Here is a 20,744-nt window from a genome sequence, read left to right as displayed (position 1 = left end):
TCCTTCTCTATGTAATAAAGCGCGGCTCCTCCTCTATGTAATAAAGCGCGGCTCCTCCTTCTCTATGTTATAAAGCACAGCTCCTCCTGCTCTATGTAATAAAGCGCGGCTCCTCCTCCTCTATGTAATAAAGCACGGCTTCTCCTCTATGTAATAAAGCACAGCTCCTCCTCCTCTATGTAATAAAGCAGGCTCCTCCTCTATGTAATAAAGCACGGCTCCTCCTCCTCTATGTAATAAAGCACGGCTCCTCCTTCTCTATGTAAGAAAGCACGGCTCCTCCTCCTCTATGTAATAAAGCACGGCTCCTCCTTCTCTATGTAATAAAGCACGGCTCCTCCTTCTCTATGTAATAAAGCACGGCTCCTCCTCTATGTAATAAAGCACGGCTCCTCCTCTATGTAATAAAGCACGGCTCCTCCTCCTCTATGTAATAAAGCGCGGCTCCTCCTTTTCTGTGTAATAAAGCACGGCTCCTCCTCCTCTATGTAATAAAGCGCGGCTCCTCCTTTTCTGTGTAATAAAGCACGGCTCGTCCTCTATGTAATAAAGCACGGCTCCTCCTCCTCTATGTAATAAAGCACGACTCCTCCTCCTCTATGTAATAAAGCACGGCTCCTCCTCTATGTAATAAAGCACGGCTCCTCCTCTATGTAATAAAGCACAGCTCCTCCTTCTCTATTAATAAAGCGCGGCTCCTCCTCTATGTAATAAAGCACGGCTCCTCCTTCTCTATGTAATAAAGCGCGGCTCCTCCTTTTCTGTGTAATAAAGCATGGTTCCTCCGCCTCTATGTAATAAAGCAAGGCTCCTCCTCCTCTATGTAATAAAGCACGACTCCTCCTCCTCTATGTGATAAAGCACGGCTCCTCCTCTATGTAACAAAGCGCGGCTCCTCCTTCTCTATGTAATAAAGCACGGCTCCTCCTCCTCTATGTAATAAAGCGCGGCTCCTCCTCCTCTATGTAATAAAGCACAGCTCCTCCTTCTCTATGTAATAAAGCGCGGCTCCTCCTCTATGTAATAAAGCACAGCTCCTCCTCCTCTATGTAATAAAGCACAGCTCCTCCTCCTCTATGTAATAAAGCGCGGCTCCTCCTCCTCTATGTAATAAAGCACGGCTCCTCCTCTATGTAATAAAGCACGGCTCCTCCTCCTCTATGTAATAAAGCACGGCTCCTCCTCCTCTATGTAATAAAGCACGGCTCCTCCTCCTCTATGTAATAAAGCACGGCTCCTCCTTCTCTGTGTAATAAAGCACGGCTCCTCCTCCTCTATGTAATAAAGCGCGGCTCCTCCTCCTCTATGTAATAAAGCAGGCTCCTCCTCTATGTAATAAAGCACGGCTCCTCCTCCTCTATGTAATAAAGCACGGCTCCTCCTCCTCTATGTAATAAAGCACGGCTCCTCCTCCTCTATGTAATAAAGCACGGCTCCTCCTTCTCTGTGTAATAAAGCATGGCTCCTCCTCCTCTATGTAATAAAGCGTGGCTCCTCCTCCTCTATGTAATAAAGCAGGCTCCTCCTCTATGTAATAAAGCACGGCTCCTCCTCTATGTAATAAAGCACGGCTCCTCCTCCTCTATGTAATAAAGCACGGCTCCTCCTCCTCTATGTAATAAAGCACGGCTCCTCCTCCTCTATGTAATAAAGCGCGGCTCCTCCTCCTCTATGTAATAAAGCAGGCTCCTTCTCTATGAAATAAAGCACGGCTCCTCCTCCTCTATGTAATAAAGCACGGCTCCTCCTCCTCTATGTAATAAAGCACGGCTCCTCCTCTATGTAATAAAGCGCGGCTCCTCCTCCTCTATGTAATAAAGCGCGGCTCCTCCTCCTCTATGTAATAAAGCACGGCTCCTCCTTCTCTATGTAATAAAGCACGGCTCCTCCTCTATGTAATAAAGCACGGCTCCTCCTCTATGTAATAAAGCACGGCTCCTCCTCTATGTAATAAAGCACGGCTCCTCCTCTATGTAATAAAGCACGGCTCCTCCTTCTCTGTGTAATAAAGCACGGCTCCTCCTCCTCTATGTAATAAAGCGCGGCTCCTCCTCCTATGGCTCCTTGTATCATGTCCTGCCCCCCCTGAGCTCTATAACCCCTAACCCTGAGCTCTATAATAAGTAATAAAGCGCGGCTCCTCCTCTGTGTAATAAAGCGCGGCTCCTCCTCCTATGGCTCCTTGTATCATGTCCTGCCCCCCCTGAGCTCTATAACCCCTAACCCTGAGCTCTATAATAAGTAATAAAGCGCGGCTCCTCCTCTGTGTAATAAAGCACGGCTCCTCCTCTGAGTAATAAAGCTTGTCTCCTCCTCCTCTATGTAATAAAGCGCGGCTCCTCCTTCTCTATGTAATAAAGCGCGGCTCCTCCTTCTCTATGTAATAAAGCGCGGCTCCTCCTTCTCTATGTAATAAAGCGCCCTATCCCCCTGTATCATGCCCTGCCCCCTGTATCATGTCCTGCCCCCCTTGTATCATGCCCCGCCCCTGTATTATGTCCTTCCCCCCAGGTGCTGCACTAGGCAGAGTATAATTCATCTAGAATTATTGTGATTGTCATATTATTGTGACCACCCATAAAGGCTATACTGGTCCCTATAGTATGCGATGCATTACATCCTATATACTACAGACGGCATATCATAGCCTCACATATACTGTACAGGTGACGGCCTCCCATATACTGTACAGGTGACAGGCTCCCATACACTCTACAGGTGAAAGCCTCCCATATACTGTACAGGTGACAGGCTCCCATATACTGTACAGGTGACAGCCTCCCATATACTGTACAGGTGACAGCCTCCCATATACTGTACAGGTGACAGGTTCCCATATACTGTACAGGTGACAGCCTCCCATATACTGTTCAGGTGACAGCCTCCCATATACTGTACAGGTGACAGCCTCCCATATACTGTACAGGTGACAGGTGACAGCCTCCCATATACTGTACAGGTGACAGGCTCCCATACACTCTACAGGTGACAGCCTCCCATATACTGTACAGGTGACAGCCTTTCATATACAGGTGACAGGCTCCCATATACTGTACAGGTGACAGCCTCCCATATACAGGTGACAGCTTCCTATATACTGTACAGGTGACAGCCTCCCATATACAGGTGACAGCTTCCTATATTCTGTACAGGTGACAGCCTCCCATATACAGGTGACAGCTTCCTATATACTGTACAGGTGACAGCCTCCCATATACAGGTGACAGCTTCCTATATACTGTACAGGTGACAGGTGACAGCCTCCCATATACAGGTGACAGCTTCCTATATACTGTACAGGTGACAGCCTCCCATATGACATGTCCCATATACAGGTGACAGGATATAGAAGGTGATATCTCCCTCTTACATTGGGGGATACCAGGTTAGAATTCTGGAGCTGCGGCCTCCCTCCCTCGGTCTCTACAGATTTTCAAAGCAAAAACTTCCAAGACACAAACACTTTGACATTTTGCAAAAAAAAAAAAAAAAAAAACCCTCTCCTCCTTATCATATTAATAGCAGAGACATATACTGTATATATATATATTATTCTATATTCATTATATATATTCTCCACTGCTGCAGCACAAGCTGTATGGGGGAGGCTGTGCTGTATGGAGGAGGCTGTATGGAGGAGGCTGTGCTGTATGGAGGAGGCTGTATGGGGGAGGCTGTGTTGTATGGAGGAGGCTGTATGGGGGAGGCTGTGCTGTATGGAGGAGGCTGTATGGGGGAGGCTGTGCTGTATGGAGGAGGCTGTATGGGGGAGGCTGTGCTGTATGGAGGAGGCTGTATGTAATAAAGCGCGGCTCCTCCTTTTCTGTGTAATAAAGCACGGCTCCTCCTCCTCTATGTAATAAAGCACGACTCCTCCTCCTCTATGTAATAAAGCACGGCTCCTCCTCTATGTAATAAAGCACGGCTCCTCCTCTATGTAATAAAGCACAGCTCCTCCTTCTCTATTAATAAAGCGCGGCTCCTCCTCTATGTAATAAAGCACGGCTCCTCCTTCTCTATGTAATAAAGCGCGGCTCCTCCTTTTCTGTGTAATAAAGCATGGTTCCTCCGCCTCTATGTAATAAAGCAAGGCTCCTCCTCCTCTATGTAATAAAGCACGACTCCTCCTCCTCTATGTGATAAAGCACGGCTCCTCCTCTATGTAACAAAGCGCGGCTCCTCCTTCTCTATGTAATAAAGCACGGCTCCTCCTCCTCTATGTAATAAAGCGCGGCTCCTCCTCCTCTATGTAATAAAGCACAGCTCCTCCTTCTCTATGTAATAAAGCGCGGCTCCTCCTCTATGTAATAAAGCGCGGCTCCTCCTCTATGTAATAAAGCACAGCTCCTCCTCCTCTATGTAATAAAGCACAGCTCCTCCTCCTCTATGTAATAAAGCGCGGCTCCTCCTCCTCTATGTAATAAAGCACGGCTCCTCCTCTATGTAATAAAGCACGGCTCCTCCTCCTCTATGTAATAAAGCACGGCTCCTCCTCCTCTATGTAATAAAGCACGGCTCCTCCTCCTCTATGTAATAAAGCACGGCTCCTCCTTCTCTGTGTAATAAAGCACGGCTCCTCCTCCTCTATGTAATAAAGCGCGGCTCCTCCTCCTCTATGTAATAAAGCAGGCTCCTCCTCTATGTAATAAAGCACGGCTCCTCCTCCTCTATGTAATAAAGCACGGCTCCTCCTCCTCTATGTAATAAAGCACGGCTCCTCCTCCTCTATGTAATAAAGCACGGCTCCTCCTTCTCTGTGTAATAAAGCATGGCTCCTCCTCCTCTATGTAATAAAGCGTGGCTCCTCCTCCTCTATGTAATAAAGCAGGCTCCTCCTCTATGTAATAAAGCACGGCTCCTCCTCTATGTAATAAAGCACGGCTCCTCCTCCTCTATGTAATAAAGCACGGCTCCTCCTCCTCTATGTAATAAAGCACGGCTCCTCCTCCTCTATGTAATAAAGCGCGGCTCCTCCTCCTCTATGTAATAAAGCAGGCTCCTTCTCTATGCAATAAAGCACGGCTCCTCCTCCTCTATGTAATAAAGCACGGCTCCTCCTCCTCTATGTAATAAAGCACGGCTCCTCCTCTATGTAATAAAGCACGGCTCCTCCTCCTCTATGTAATAAAGCGCGGCTCCTCCTCCTCTCTGTAATAAAGCACGGCTCCTCCTTCTCTATGTAATAAAGCACGGCTCCTCCTCTATGTAATAAAGCACGGCTCCTCCTCTATGTAATAAAGCACGGCTCCTCCTCTATGTAATAAAGCACGGCTCCTCCTCTATGTAATAAAGCACGGCTCCTCCTTCTCTGTGTAATAAAGCACGGCTCCTCCTCCTCTATGTAATAAAGCGCGGCTCCTCCTCCTATGGCTCCTTGTATCATGTCCTGCCCCCCCTGAGCTCTATAACCCCTAACCCTGAGCTCTATAATAAGTAATAAAGCGCGGCTCCTCCTCTGTGTAATAAAGCGCGGCTCCTCCTCCTATGGCTCCTTGTATCATGTCCTGCCCCCCCTGAGCTCTATAACCCCTAACCCTGAGCTCTATAATAAGTAATAAAGCGCGGCTCCTCCTCTGTGTAATAAAGCACGGCTCCTCCTCTGAGTAATAAAGCTTGTCTCCTCCTCCTCTATGTAATAAAGCGCGGCTCCTCCTTCTCTATGTAATAAAGCGCGGCTCCTCCTTCTCTATGTAATAAAGCGCGGCTCCTCCTTCTCTATGTAATAAAGCGCCCTATCCCCCTGTATCATGCCCTGCCCCCTGTATCATGTCCTGCCCCCCTTGTATCATGCCCCGCCCCTGTATTATGTCCTTCCCCCCAGGTGCTGCACTAGGCAGAGTATAATTCATCTAGAATTATTGTGATTGTCATATTATTGTGACCACCCATAAAGGCTATACTGGTCCCTATAGTATGCGATGCATTACATCCTATATACTACAGACGGCATATCATAGCCTCACATATACTGTACAGGTGACGGCCTCCCATATACTGTACAGGTGACAGGCTCCCATACACTCTACAGGTGAAAGCCTCCCATATACTGTACAGGTGACAGGCTCCCATATACTGTACAGGTGACAGGCTCCCATATACTGTACAGGTGACAGCCTCCCATATACTGTACAGGTGACAGGTTCCCATATACTGTACAGGTGACAGCCTCCCATATACTGTACAGGTGACAGGTGACAGGCTCCCATATACTGTACAGGTGACAGCCTCCCATATACTGTACAGGTGACAGCCTCCCATATACTGTACAGGTGACAGGCTCCCATATACTGTACAGGTGACAGCCTCCCATATACTGTACAGGTGACAGCCTCCCATATACTGTACAGGTGACAGGTTCCCATATACTGTACAGGTGACAGCCTCCCATATACTGTTCAGGTGACAGCCTCCCATATACTGTACAGGTGACAGCCTCCCATATACTGTACAGGTGACAGGTGACAGCCTCCCATATACTGTACAGGTGACAGGCTCCCATACACTCTACAGGTGACAGCCTCCCATATACTGTACAGGTGACAGCCTCCCATATACAGGTGACAGCTTCCTATATACTGTACAGGTGACAGGTGACAGCCTCCCATATACAGGTGACAGCTTCCTATATACTGTACAGGTGACAGGTGACAGCCTCCCATATACAGGTGACAGCTTCCTATATACTGTACAGGTGACAGCCTCCCATATGACATGTCCCATATACAGGTGACAGGATATAGAAGGTGATATCTCCCTCTTACATTGGGGGATACCAGGTTAGAATTCTGGAGCTGCGGCCTCCCTCCCTCGGTCTCTACAGATTTTCAAAGCAAAAACTTCCAACACAAAAACACTTTGACATTTTGCAAAAAAAAAAAAAAAAAAACCCTCTCCTCCTTATCATATTAATAGCAGAGACATATACTGTATATATATATATTATTCTATATTCATTATATATATTCTCCACTGCTGCAGCACAAGCTGTATGGGGGAGGCTGTGCTGTATGGAGGAGGCTGTATGGAGGAGGCTGTGCTGTATGGAGGAGGCTGTATGGGGGAGGCTGTGTTGTATGGAGGAGGCTGTATGGGGGAGGCTGTGCTGTATGGAGGAGGCTGTATGGGGGAGGCTGTGCTGTATGGAGGAGGCTGTATGGGGGAGGCTGTGCTGTATGGAGGAGGCTGTATGGAGGAGGCTGTGCTGTATGGAGGAGGCTGTGCTGTATGGAGGAGGCTGTGCTGTATGGAGGAGGCTGTATGGGGGAGGCTGTGCTGTATGGAGGAGGCTGTATGGGGGAGGCTGTGCTGTATGGAGGAGGCTGTATGGGGGAGGCTGTGCTGTATGAAGGAGGCTGTGCTGTATGGAGGAGGCTGTGCTGTATGGAGGAGGCTGTGCTGTATGGAGGAGGCTGTATGGGGGAGGCTGTGCTGTATGGAGGAGGCTGTATGGGGGAGGCTGTGCTGTATGGAGGAGGCTGTATGGGGGAGGCTGTGCTGTATGGGGGAGGCTGTGCTGTATGGGGGAGGCTGTGCTGTATGGGGGAGGCTGTGCTGTATAGAGGAGGCTGTATGGGGGAGGCTGTGCTGTATGGAGGAGGCTGTATGGAGGAGGCTGTATGGGGGAGGCTGTGCTGTATGGAGGAGGCTGTATGGAGGAGGCTGTATGGAGGAGGCTGTGCTGTATGGAGGAGGCTGTGCTGTATGGAGGAGGCTGTATGGAGGAGGCTGTGCTGTATGGAGGAGGCTGTATGGAGGAGGCTGTATGGAGGAGGCTGTGCTGTATGGAGGAGGCTGTATGGAGGAGGCTGTATGGAGGAGGCTGTGCTGTATGGAGGAGGCTGTGCTGTATGGAGGAGGCTGTATGGAGGAGGCTGTGCTGTATGGAGGAGGCTGTATGAGGGAGGCTGTGCTGTATGGAGGAGGCTGTGCTGTATGGAGGAGGCTGTATGGAGGAGGCTGTGCTGTATGGAGGAGGCTGTGCTGTATGGAGGAGGCTGTATGGAGGAGGCTGTGCTGTATGGAGGAGGCTGTGCTGTATGGAGGAGGCTGTATGGAGGAGGCTGTGCTGTATGGAGGAGGCTGTATGGGGGAGGTTGTATGGGGGAGGCTGTATGGAGGAGGCTGTATGGGGGAGGTTGTATGGGGGAGGTTGTATGGGGGAGGCTGTATGGAGGAGGCTGTGCTGTATGGAGGAGGCTGTATGGAGGAGGCTGTGCTGTATGGAGGAGGCTGTGCTGTATGGAGGAGGCTGTGCTGTATGGAGGAGGTTGTATGGGGGAGGCTGTATGGAGGAGGCTGTATGGAGGAGGCTGTGCTGTATGGAGGAGGCTGTGCTGTATGGAGGAGGCTGTGCTGTATGGAGGAGGCTGTATGGAGGAGGCTGTGCTGTATGGAGGAGGCTGTGCTGTATGGAGGAGGCTGTATGGAGGAGGCTGTGCTGTATGGAGGAGGCTGTATGAGGGAGGCTGTGCTGTATGGAGGAGGCTGTGCTGTATGGAGGAGGCTGTATGGAGGAGGCTGTGCTGTATGGAGGAGGCTGTGCTGTATGGAGGAGGCTGTATGGAGGAGGCTGTGCTGTATGGAGGAGGCTGTGCTGTATGGAGGAGGCTGTATGGAGGAGGCTGTGCTGTATGGAGGAGGCTGTATGGGGGAGGTTGTATGGGGGAGGCTGTATGGAGGAGGCTGTATGGGGGAGGTTGTATGGGGGAGGTTGTATGGGGGAGGCTGTATGGAGGAGGCTGTGCTGTATGGAGGAGGCTGTGCTGTATGGAGGAGGCTGTATGGAGGAGGCTGTGCTGTATGGAGGAGGCTGTGCTGTATGGAGGAGGCTGTATGGAGGAGGCTGTATGGAGGAGGCTGTATGGAGGAGGCTGTGCTGTATGGAGGAGGCTGTGCTGTATGGAGGAGGCTGTGCTGTATGGAGGAGGCGAGCACATCTCCGAGGAGCAGAGATGAGGGGAAGAGATCTCCGTGGATTCGGGCAGTGCTGTCAGGCTGTGATCATCTCCCCCAGGTGCGGCTGCTGCTTCTCTCCGTCCTGTGTGAATGGGAGGATTAGAGGGAAGCGCTGTGCACGGCTGCGAGGCAGTAATCTGCTTCATGCTGGAGTGGGCGATGAGATCAGATCCCCCCCCTCACCATCTCACCATCAGTCTGCAGGAGATCCCCCCCCCCCATCTCACCATCAGTCTGCAGGAGATCCCCCCCCCCCCCATCTCACCATCAGTCTGCAGGAGATCCCCCCCCATCTCACCATCAGTCTGCAGGAGACCCCCCCCCCTCCCCCATCTCACCATCAGTCTGCAGGAGATCCCCCCCCATATCACCATCAGTCTGCAGGAGATCCCCCCCCCCATATCACCATCAGTCTGCAGGAGATCCCCCCCCCATATCACCATCAGTCTGCAGGAGATCCCCCCCCCCCCATCTCACCATCAGTCTGCAGGAGACCCCCCCCCCCCCATCTCACCATCAGTCTGCAGGAGACCCCCCTCCAGCTCACAGATGCTTCTCTCACCTGCTGAGGAAGGGGACACAGACCCCCGGGACACAGAGCAGCAGGAAAGTTCATCGCAACTATAGGAGTCTGCAAAGAAGTGACTGACAATGAGGAGGGAGAAGAGGACGGAGCTGGGAGGCGCGGATGTGTAAGGGCTCCACGTGGGGTGCTGGAGGGGGCAGAAGTCTCTCATTGCTTCTCCTGCTCACATCAGCTTCTTCTTAGGAGGAGACGGATGAGACATCGCAGAAGAGAGTGCACCGAGGCTAATTAGACCACCAAGGCAGGAGGGAGACTGTCCTGTGCACGAGGAGAGAGATTGCCGCAAGAGACTGCACAGACAGCACAAAGTGGAGGAGTGGTGGAGGCTGCGAGGTCCGGGGAGTCAGAGAGCGAGGTCCGGGGAGTCAGAGAGGTTCAGCACCTTGGAGAGTCCAGGACCTTCCCGGGCTCGGCTGCCCCTCACTGCTGGACTCCTTCCCGGGCTCGGCTGCCCCTCACTGCTGGACTCCTTCCCGGGCTCGGCTGCCCCTCACTGCTGGACTCCTTCCCGGGCTCGGCTGCCCCTCACTGCTGGACTCCTTCCCGGGCATTGGCTGCCCCTCACTGCTGGACTCCTTCCCGGGCTCGGCTGCCCCTCACTGCTGGACTCCTTCCCGGGCACCGGCTGCCCCTCACTGCTGGACTCCTTCCCGGGCTCGGCTGCCCCTCACTACTGCACTCCTTCCGGGGCTCGGCTGCCCCTCACTACTGCACTCCTTCCGGGGCTCTGCTGCCCCTCACTGCTGGTCCCCTTCCCGGGCACCGGCTGCCCCCCACTGCTGGACTCCCTCCTCGCTCCCGGACTCATTACTCACTCCCGGACTCTTTTCTCGCTCCCGGACTCCTTCCTAGCACCTGGACTCTTCCTCGCTCCCGGACTTCTTCCTCGCTCCCGGACTCCTTCCTAGCACCTTGACTTCTTCCTCGCTCCTGGACACTTTCCTCGCTCCCGGACTCCTTCCTAGCACCTTGACTTCTTCCTCGCTCCTGGACTTCTTCCTCGCTCCCGGACTCCTTCCTAGCACCTTGACTTCTTCCTCGCTCCTGGACTTCTTCCTCGCTCCCGGACTCCTTCCTAGCACCTGGACTTCTTCCTCGCTCCGGACTCTTTCCTCGCTCCCGGACTCCTTCCTCGCTTCTGGTTTCTTTCCTCACCCCAGGACTCCTTCCCCGTTCCTTTTAGTCCCTATTTTTTTCACTTATTGGGGACTCAGAAAGGCTTCAAGATTTCGTCGAAAAGCAGGCAGGAGGATCGGCCATCCCTGAGCCGGCTGGTGGCCCGGAAGCGGCTGGTGGCCGCCGGGGCCCTGGGGGTGGTCATGGTGCTGCTGCTGGTCATCCTCATCCCGGTGCTGGTCAACTCCGCCGGGACCTCCGCCCACTACGAGATGCTCGGCACCTGCCGCATGGTCTGCGACCCCTATGGGACCAAGCCCCCCAGCACGGCCACCGCAGAGACGGTGCGGGACCACAGCCTGCTCCAGTCCTTGCCCACCTTCATCCAAGGACCTAAAGGAGAACCTGGGCGGCCGGGAAAGGCTGGTCCTAGAGGACCTCCGGGTGAGCCAGGACCTCCCGGACCGATGGGACCTCCGGGAGAGAAGGGGGAGCCGGGCCGACCTGGTCTCCCCGGACCCCCTGGGGCACCAGGGCTAAATGCTGCCGGGGCTATCAGTGCGGCCACCTACAGCACCGTCCCCAAGATCGCCTTCTATGCCGGACTCAAGAGGCAGCACGAGGGCTACGAGCTGCTCAAGTTTGACGATGTGGTCACAAACTTGGGAAACCACTACGACCCGACTACAGGCAAATTCACCTGCTCCATCCCTGGCATTTACTTCTTCACCTACCACGTCCTGATGAGGGGAGGAGATGGCACCAGCATGTGGGCAGATCTCTGCAAGAACAACCAGGTGAGAAGGGGCAGGGGGTCAGATTGGGGGCTCCAGGCTCTGTAATTGTTCAAACCCCCCAAAATGCTGGGAGTTGTAGTTATGCAGCAGCTAAAGGGATCGGAGCCGGTGGGCTAGTGGTGTAAGGAAACCCCGGGCGGGGGGGTGTGATCCCTGTGTGAACACACATCTGCTCACACCTGACAGGATCACCTTGTTTATTTATTACTTTTTTTGTTTTTTATGTATTTATTTAGTATTTTTGTTTGTTTATTTTTATGGTTCAGTTTATTTTTATAATTTTTTTTTTATTATTTAGGATGACACCACCTGCTCAGATTTGTAGGGGGTCCATACCTTCATCCTCAGGCAGCATTCATCACCCACTGGGCAGCACTCATCATCCCCCCTGCAGCACTCATCATCCCCGGGCAGCACTCATCATCCCCGGGCAGCACTCATCATCCTCGGGCAGCACTCATCATTCCCCCTGCAGCACTCATCATCCCCGGGCAGCACTCATCATCGCAGCACTCATCATCCCCGGACAGCACTCATCATCCCCGGACAGCACTCATCATCCCCGGGCAGCACTAATCATTCCCCGGGAAGCACTCATCATCCCCCTGCAGCACTCATCATCCCCGGGCAGCACTCATCATCGCAGCACTCATCATCCCCCTGCAGCTCCCATCATCCCCGGGCAGCACTCTTCATCCACCGGGCAGCACTCATCATCCCCACTGCAGCACTCATCATCCCCGGGCAGCACTCATCATCCCCCGGGCAGCACTCCTCATCCCCGGGCAGCACTCATCCTCCCCCGGGCAGCACTCATCATCCCCTGGCAGCACTCATCATCCCCCGGGCAGCACTCATCATCCCCGGGCAGCACTCCTCATCCCCTGGCAGCACTCATCATCCTCCGGCAGCACTCATCATCCCCGGACAGCACTCATCATCCCCGGGCAGCACTCATCATCTCCTGGGCAGCACTCATCATTCGGGCAGCACTCATCATCTCCCGGGCAGCACTCATCATTCGGGCAGCACTCATCATTCGGGCAGCACTCATCATCCCGGGCAGCACTTATTATCCTCGGGCAGCACTCATCACCCATCGGGCAGCACTCATCATCCCCCAGGCAGCACTCATCATCCCCCAGGCAGCACTCATCATCCTCCTGGCAGCACTCATCACCCATCGGGCAGCACTCATCATCCCCCAGGCAGCACTCATCATCCCCGGGCAGCACTCATCATCCCCGGGCAGCACTCATCATTTGGGCAGCACTCATCATGCCCCGGGCAGCACTCATCATTCGGGCAGCAGTCATCATCCCGGGCAGCACTCATCATCCTCGGGCAGCACTCATCATCCGGGGCAGCACTCATCATTCCCGGGCAGCACTCATCATCCCCGGGCAGCACTCATCATTCGGGCAGCACTCATAATCCCGGGCAGCACTCATAATCCCGGGCAGCACTCATCATCCTCGGGCAGCACTCATCATCCCCGGGCAGCACTCATCATCTCATCCTCTGGCAGCACTCATCATCCTCGGGCAGCACTCCCCCGGACAGGGCTGAGATTTCTCCGTATTTCCGGTGTCTCCGGGATCCTTCCCGGCCGTTGTATACCCTGTGGGCACCGGCAGCCGCTTCTCCATCTATTATACCTCACTTAGGATTTAGCCGCCAGTATTGGAAACCGATCACATTTATATAGGAGACATGTCCCCAACCTGTGACTCTCCAGCTGTAACAGCACTACAACTCCCATCATGCACCGACATGCTTCCCCATACATGTAGTCTGCAGTTACAGCTTTAGAAACTCTTAGAAACTGGTCCCATTTATATAAGTAAGACGCAGACCTCCTCCCCAAATTCCAGCAGGATGAATAGGCGCAGCTACTCCCAACAGATGATGATCGCCTGCGCCTATTCATCCTGCTGGAATTTGGGGAGGAGGTCTGCATCTTATTACGGCCCTGGCGGGGGGTGCGCAGCACACTGGTTCCCTTCTTGAGGATACGCATAGAGAGTTGGGCCAGGTGAGAGGGGAGACGGTTTTACTCCGGTACTGGAATTCTGTCCATCCCATTGCAACTGGTCCTGCACATGGAGCGCTGTCTTTGTTCTCTTTTTCTCTAATCAGTTTGTGGTTGTCCAACTACTGCTGCAGTACTACAACTCCCAGCATTCCCTGACATGCAGTTGCGAAAGCTTCTCTATCAATTATACAGAATTTGCAGTCGCTATTGGTAACTGATATATATAAAGCAGCTGCTTAGGGCATAGGGCAATCTTCCTAACCTTGTGGTTGTTCGGCTGTTGCAAAACTACAACTCCCAGCATGTCCTGATTTGAAATTGCAATTTGCATCCACGTATCTATCTGTTTAGGACATAGAACAACGTTCCCAAAGTGTGGTAAGTGGTTTATATATGTGCCCCGCATGGCGATCCCACTGGGTGTATAGAACTGCACTAAGCAACCAACTCCTCTCTGCTATAGCGGTACAGGAGTCTGTTATCAGGCCGATTGATGGCGGATAGGTGCCCAGTGTTATCGGGTGCCCAGTGTTATCAGGTGCCCAGTGTTATCAGGCGGATTGATGGCGGATAGGTGCCCAGTGTTATCGGGTGCCCAGTGTTATCAGGTGCCCAGTGTTATCAGGCAGATTGATGGCGGATAGGTGCCCAGTGTTATCGGGTGCCCAGTGTTATCAGGCGGATTGATGGGCGGATAGGTGCCCAGTGTTATCAGGCGGATTGATGGCGGATAGGTGCCCAGTGTTATCAGGTGCCCATTGTTATCAGATGCCCAGTGTTATCAGATGCCCATTGTTATCGGGTGCCCAGTGTTGTCAGCTGCCCAGTGTTTTCGGGTGCCCAGTGTTATCGGGTGCCCAGTGTTGTCAGGTGCCCAGTGTTATCGGATGCCCAGTGTTATCGGGTGCCCAGTGTTATCGGGTGCCCAGTGTTGTCAGGTGCCCAGTGTTATCAGGTGCCCAGTGTTGTCAGGTGCCCAGTGTTATCAGGTGCCCAGTGTTGTCAGGTGCCCAGTGTTATCAGGTGCCCAGTGTTGTCAGGTGCCCAGTGTTGTCAGGTGCCCAGTGTTATCAGGTGCCCAGTGTTGTCAGGTGCCCAGTGTTATCAGGTGCCCAGTGTTGTCAGGTGCCCAGTGTTATCAGGTGCCCAGTGTTGTCAGGTGCCCAGTGTTATCAGGTGCCCAGTGTTATCAGGCGGATTGATGGGCGGATAGGTGCCCAGTGTTATCAGGTGCCCATTGTTATCAGGTGCCCAGTGTTGTCGGGTGCCCAGTGTTATCAGGTGCCCAGTGTTGTCGGGTGCCCAGTGTTGTCGGGTGCCCAGTGTTGTCAGGTGCCCAGTGTGTGACATAAGGGTCTGATCGCCGCTCGCTGCACTCTCACATAATCCTCCTAATTATCGGGCCGTTATATCATCTTATTTCCCCGTTGAGTCCTGCGCTTTATAGAATTCTTTATTCCCATGAATGACAGTGGGGCCCGGAGCTCCTCTCCATCCGGGGAGTCTGTATGTAATGTCCTCTGAATTCTAGGAACACACTAATATTCAGATACCAGGAACTCTAATGCAGCGGTACTACAACCCCCAGCATCCCCTGACACTTCTAGGTAATGAGTCCATATCCAGCAAAGAGCTCATTCAGCCTGGAGCTTCTGTTCTGCGTCTGATTCGGGGTCTACAATTTCTCTCCCTTGTAATTGTATACCAGTGCTGTGATACTACAACTCCCATCATGCACGGACCATCTTGTACTATCACCACGATTAGAAGGTCTCTCCCTCATTAGAAAAGCAATGGTCCCTCAGGGCAGGTGTGATACTACAACTCCCAGTTTCATGTAAGGACCTGCTGAGAGTTGTAGTGTCACCACAGGTTATAGATCACCACTTAGTCAGCCCTTACATTCTGTGTACATTGCCACGGTACATGTCAGGTTCTGTGGATTAACTCTATCACTTCCAGAGGACACAGGTATTGGTCGTCTCTGCCCTGTGGCTCTCCAGTCTCCAGCACAACTACAACACCTCTTATGTCGTGAACTCCTCTGGCTGTCAGGGCATGCTGGGAGTTGTAGTTAGGCACAGGTTGGTCTGGCTACATCCCCTCATAGTGTTACTTGTCGTCTCTTCATATTATATGACGTCTCTAATGGATTTAAGTTGTCGATATATCGGAGCTTCAAAAAGTTCTAAAAGTTTATAAGAAAGGTTAAAATGTGTGAAGTGGTGTGTGCGGGGTCTCCCGTGTGGGGCAGGAGGGGCAGTGGTGTGTGCGGGGTCTCCCGTGTGGGGCAGGAGGGGCAGTGGTGTGTGTGGGGTCTCCCGTGTGGGGCAGGAGGGGCAGTGGTGTGTGCGGAGGTCTCCCGTGTGGGTCAGGAGGGGCAGGGAGGCAGTGGTGTGTGCGGGGTCTCCCGTGTGGGGCAGGAGGGGCAGTGGTGTGTGCGGGGTCTCCCGTGTGGGGCAGGAGGGGCAGTGGTGTGTGCGGGGTCTCCCGTGTGGGGCAGGAGGGGCAGTGGTGTGTGCGGGGTCTCCCGTGTGGGGCAGGAGGGGCAGTGGTGTGTGTGGGGTCTCCCGTGTGGGGCAGGAGGGGCAGTGGTGTGTGCGGAGGTCTCCCGTGTGGGTCAGGAGGGGCAGGGAGGCAGTGGTGTGTGCGGGGTCTCCCGTGTGGGGCAGGAGGGGCAGTGGTGTGTGCGGGGTCTCCCGTGTGGGGCAGGAGGGGCAGTGGTGTGTGCGGGGTCTCCCGTGTGGGGCAGGAGGGGCAGTGGTGTGTGCGGGGTCTCCCGTGTGGGGCAGGAGGGGCAGTGGTGTGTGCGGGGTCTCCCGTGTGGGGCAGGAGGGGCAGTGGTGTGTGCGGGGTCTCCTGTGTGGGGCAGGAGGGGCAGTGGTGTGTGTGGAGGTCTCCCGTGTGGGGCAGGATGGGCAGTGGTGTGTGCGGGGTCTCCCGTGTGGGGCAGGAGGGGCAGTGGTGTGTGCGGGGTCTCCCGTGTGGGGCAGGAGGGGCAGTGGTGTGTGCGGAGGTCTCCCGTGTGGGTCAGGAGGGGCAGGGAGGCAGTGGTGTGTGCGGAGGTCTCCCGTGTGGGGCAGGAGGGGCAGGGAGGCAGTGGTGTGTGCGGGGTCTCCCGTGTGGGGCAGGAGGGGCAGGGAGGCAGTGGTGTGTGCGGGGTCCTCCCGTGTGGGGCAGGAGGGGCAGGGAGGCAGTGGTGTGTGCGGGGTCTCCCGTGTGGGGCAGGAGGGGCAGGGAGGCAGTGGTGTGTGCGGGGTCTCCCGTGTGGGGCAGGAGGGGCAGGGAGGCAGTGGTGTGTGCGGGGTCTCCCGTGTGGGGCAGGAGGGGCAGGGAGGCAGTGGTGTGTGCGGAGGTCTCCCGTGTGGGGCAGGAGGGGCAGGGAGGCAGTGGTGTGTGCGGGGTCTCCCGTGTGGGGCAGGAGGGGCAGGGAGGCAGTGGTGTGTGCGGAGGTCTCCCGTGTGGGGCAGGAGGGGCAGGGAGGCAGTGGTGTGTGCGGGGTCTCCCGTGTGGGGCAGGAGGGGCAGGGAGGCAGTGGTGTGTGCGGGGTCTCCCGTGTGGGGCAGGAGGGGCAGGGAGGCAGTGGTGTGTGCGGGGTCTCCCGTGTGGGGCAGGAGGGGCAGGGAGGCAGTGGTGTGTGCGGAGGTCTCCCGTGTGACTCCATGCGCGGCGCCTGACTTTCAGGTCACCTTGTTTTGGGTAAATAATTCCATGTTAGAAGATTGATCTCTGCTATCTGCTATGTCTGTCGCACATATATAACCTGCTTTAGCTTCTCCAGGAGGGGGGACAGGGAGGACAGAGGGGATAGGAGGGACAGGGGGGACAGGGGGCCAGGAGGGAAAGGGAGGACAGGGGGCCAGGAGGGAAAGGGGGGACAGGAGGGAAAGGGAGGACAGGGGGCCAGGAGGGAAAGGGAGGGCAGGGGGGAAAGGGGGGGAAAGGGAGGACAGGAGGGAAAGGGAGGACAGGGGGCCAGGAGGGAAAGGGAGGGCAGGGGGCCAGGAGGGAAAGGGGGGACAGGAGGGAAAGGGGGGACAGGAGGGACAGGAGGGAAAGGGGGGACAGGAGGGACAGGGGGGACTGGGGGGACAGGGAGGACAGGAAGGACAGGGGGGATATGAGGAACAGGGGGGACAGGAGGGAAAGGGAGAGTAGGGGGGAAAGGGGGGAAAGGGAGGACAGGAGGGACAGGGAGGACAGGAGGGACAGGGGGGACAGAGGGGATGGAGGCCAGGAGGGACAGGGGGGTCACGGGAGACAGGGGGGACAGAGGGGAAGGAGAGACAGGAGGGGCAGGAGGGATGGGGGACAGGAGGGACAGGGGGGCAGGAGGGACTGGAGGGGCAGTAGGGCGGCAATGGGGACAGCAGGGCCATTTGTCTCCCATACAGCTGCAATCGGCAGACAAATTGATATTGTGTAATAATAGTAAAAGTGGAATTTCTCTGGATGTGCGAAGTGGAGTGGATAGTGTCCTGTACACACTGCACTCTGCTTCATCTACACCTCAGTAGAATAGAGAAGAAATCAGGCGATACCTTTTGGAGGCTAACTGAGTATATTTGAGTGTAAGCTTTCGAGAGTCTAGCTCCCTTCGTCAGATATACTCAGTTAGCCTCCAAAAGGTATCGCCTGATTTCGTCTCTATTCTACTGATTTCTATGGCTAACACGGTACAACAATACTCATCTACACCTCTATAGTCTTCTGCGGTAATTCCACATACAGCCTGGACATCAGGTGACTGCACAGAACCCGAATATATCTAATCCCACCGCCCATCAGGGTCCTGGAAGCCAAAATATTGGGGGAAAATTGTTGATGTGATAATGTATAGTGCCGATACTGGTATCATTCCTTACTTTACATGTTATACATCTATTATCTATCTATCTATCTCCTATCTATCTATCTCCTATCTATCTCCTATCTATCTATCTATCTATCTATCTATCTATCTCCTATCTCCTATCTATCTATCTATCTATCTATCTATCTATCTATCTATTATCTATCTATCTATTATCTATCTATCTATCTCCTATCTATCTATCTCCTATCTATCTATCTATCTATCTATCTATCTATCTATCTATCTATCTCCTATCTATCTCTCTATCTATCTATCTATCTATCTATCTATCTCCTATCTATCTATCTATCTATCTATCTCCTATCTATCTATCTATCTATCTATCTATCTCCTATCTATCTATCTATCTATCTATCTATCTATCTATCTATTATCTATCTATCTATTATCTATCTATCTCCTATCTATCTATCTCCTATCTATCTATCTCCTATCTATCTCCTATCTATCTATCTCCTATCTATCTATCTATCTATCTCCTATCTATCTCTCTATCTATCTATCTATCTATCTATCTATCTATCTCCTATCTATCTATCTATCTATCTATCTATCTCCTATCTATCTCTCTATCTATCTATCTCCTATCTATCTATCTATCTATCTATCTATCTATCTATTATCTATCTATCTCCTATCTATCTATCTCCTATCTATCTATCTATCTATCTATCTATCTATCTATCTATCTATCTCCTATCTATCTATCTATCTCCTATCTATCTCCTATCTATCTATCTATCTATCTATCTATCTCTCTCCTATCTATCTATCTCCTATCTATCTATCTCCTATCTATCTATCTATCTATCTCCTATCTATCTCCTATCTATCTCCTATCTATCTATCTATCTATCTATCTCCTATCTATCTATCTATCTATCTCCTATCTATCTCCTATCTATCTATCTATCTATCTATCTATCTATCTATCTCCTATCTATCTATCTATCTATCTATCTCCTATCTATCTATCTCCTATCTATCTATCTATCTATCTATCTCCTATCTATCTATCTATCTATCTCCTATCTATCTATCTATCTATCTATCTATCTCCTATCTATCTATCTATCTATCTCCTATCTATCTATCTATCTATCTATCTATCTATCTATCTATTATCTATCTATCTATCTCCTATCTATCTATCTCCTATCTATCTATCTATCTATCTATCTCCTATCTATCTATCTATCTATCTATCTATCTATCTATCTCCTATCTATCTATCTCATATCTATCTATCTATCTCCTATCTATCTATCTATCTATCTATCTATCTATCTCTCTCCTATCTATCTATCTATCTCCTATCTATCTATCTATCTATCTATCTATCTATCTCCTATCTATCTATCTATCTATCTATCTATCTATCTATCTCCTATCTATCTCCTATCTATCTATCTATCTATCTATCTATCTATCTCCTATCTATCTATCTATCTATCTATCTATCTATCTATCTATCTATCTATCTATCTATCTATCTCCTATCTATCTCCTATCTATCTATCTATCTATCTATCTCCTATCTATCTATCTATCTATCTATCTATCTATCTATCTATCTCCTATCTATCTATCTCCTATCTATCTATCTATCTCCTATCTATCTCCTATCTATCTATCTATCTATCTATCTATCTATCTATCTCCTATCTATCTCCTATCTATCTATCTATCTATCTATCTATCTATCTATCTATCTATCTATCTCCTATCTATCTCCTATCTATCTCCTATCTATCTATCTATCTATCTCCTATCTATCTATCTATCTATCTATCTATCTATCTATCTATCTCCTATCTATCTATCTATCTATCTATCTCCTATCTATCTATCTATCTATCTATCTATCTCCTATCTATCTCCTATCTATCTATCTATCTATCTATCTATCTATCTATCTATCTATCTCCTATCTATATATCTATCTATCTATCTATCTCCTATCTATCTATCTATCTATCTATCTCCTATCTATATATCTATCTATCTATCTATTATCTATCTCCTATCTATCTCCTATCTATCTCTCTATCTATCTATCTATCTATCTATCTATCTATCTATCTATCTATCTATCTCTCTATCTCCTATCTATCTATCTCCTATCTATCTCTCTATCTATCTATCTCCTATCTATCTATCTATCTATCTATCTATCTATCTATCTCCTATCTATCTATTATCTATCTATCTCCTATCTATCTATCCCCCTATCTATCTATCTATTCCCTATCTATCTCCTATCTATCTATTATCTATCTATCTCCTATCTATCTATCTATCTATCTATCTATCTATCTATCTATCTCCTATCTATCTCCTATATATCTATCTATCTATGTATCTATCTATCTCCTATCT

General features: G+C 51.4%; 1 protein-coding gene and 1 long non-coding RNA gene across 3 annotated transcripts in view; one reads left to right on the top strand and one right to left on the bottom strand.

The window, feature by feature from the left end:
- The window catches only part of LOC138784061 (uncharacterized), a 156,628-nt gene that overhangs the window by 100,834 nt on the left and 35,050 nt on the right, over positions 1-20,744 (bottom strand). The gene's annotated exons all lie outside the window — the stretch shown is intronic.
- The window catches only part of C1QL3 (complement C1q like 3), a 74,164-nt gene continuing 64,280 nt past the window's right edge, over positions 10,861-20,744 (top strand). Inside the window, exon 1 of the mRNA XM_069959541.1 lies at positions 10,861-11,454. Coding sequence (XP_069815642.1) covers positions 10,861-11,454 — 594 coding nt within the window. The remainder of the gene's footprint in view (positions 11,455-20,744) is intronic.

The sequence above is a fragment of the Dendropsophus ebraccatus genome, chromosome 2 (assembly GCF_027789765.1).
Source record: "Dendropsophus ebraccatus isolate aDenEbr1 chromosome 2, aDenEbr1.pat, whole genome shotgun sequence".
Taxonomy (NCBI): domain Eukaryota; kingdom Metazoa; phylum Chordata; class Amphibia; order Anura; family Hylidae; genus Dendropsophus; species Dendropsophus ebraccatus.
Note: the sequence above shows the minus strand (reverse complement) of the source record. Positions and strands in the feature narration are given on the sequence as shown.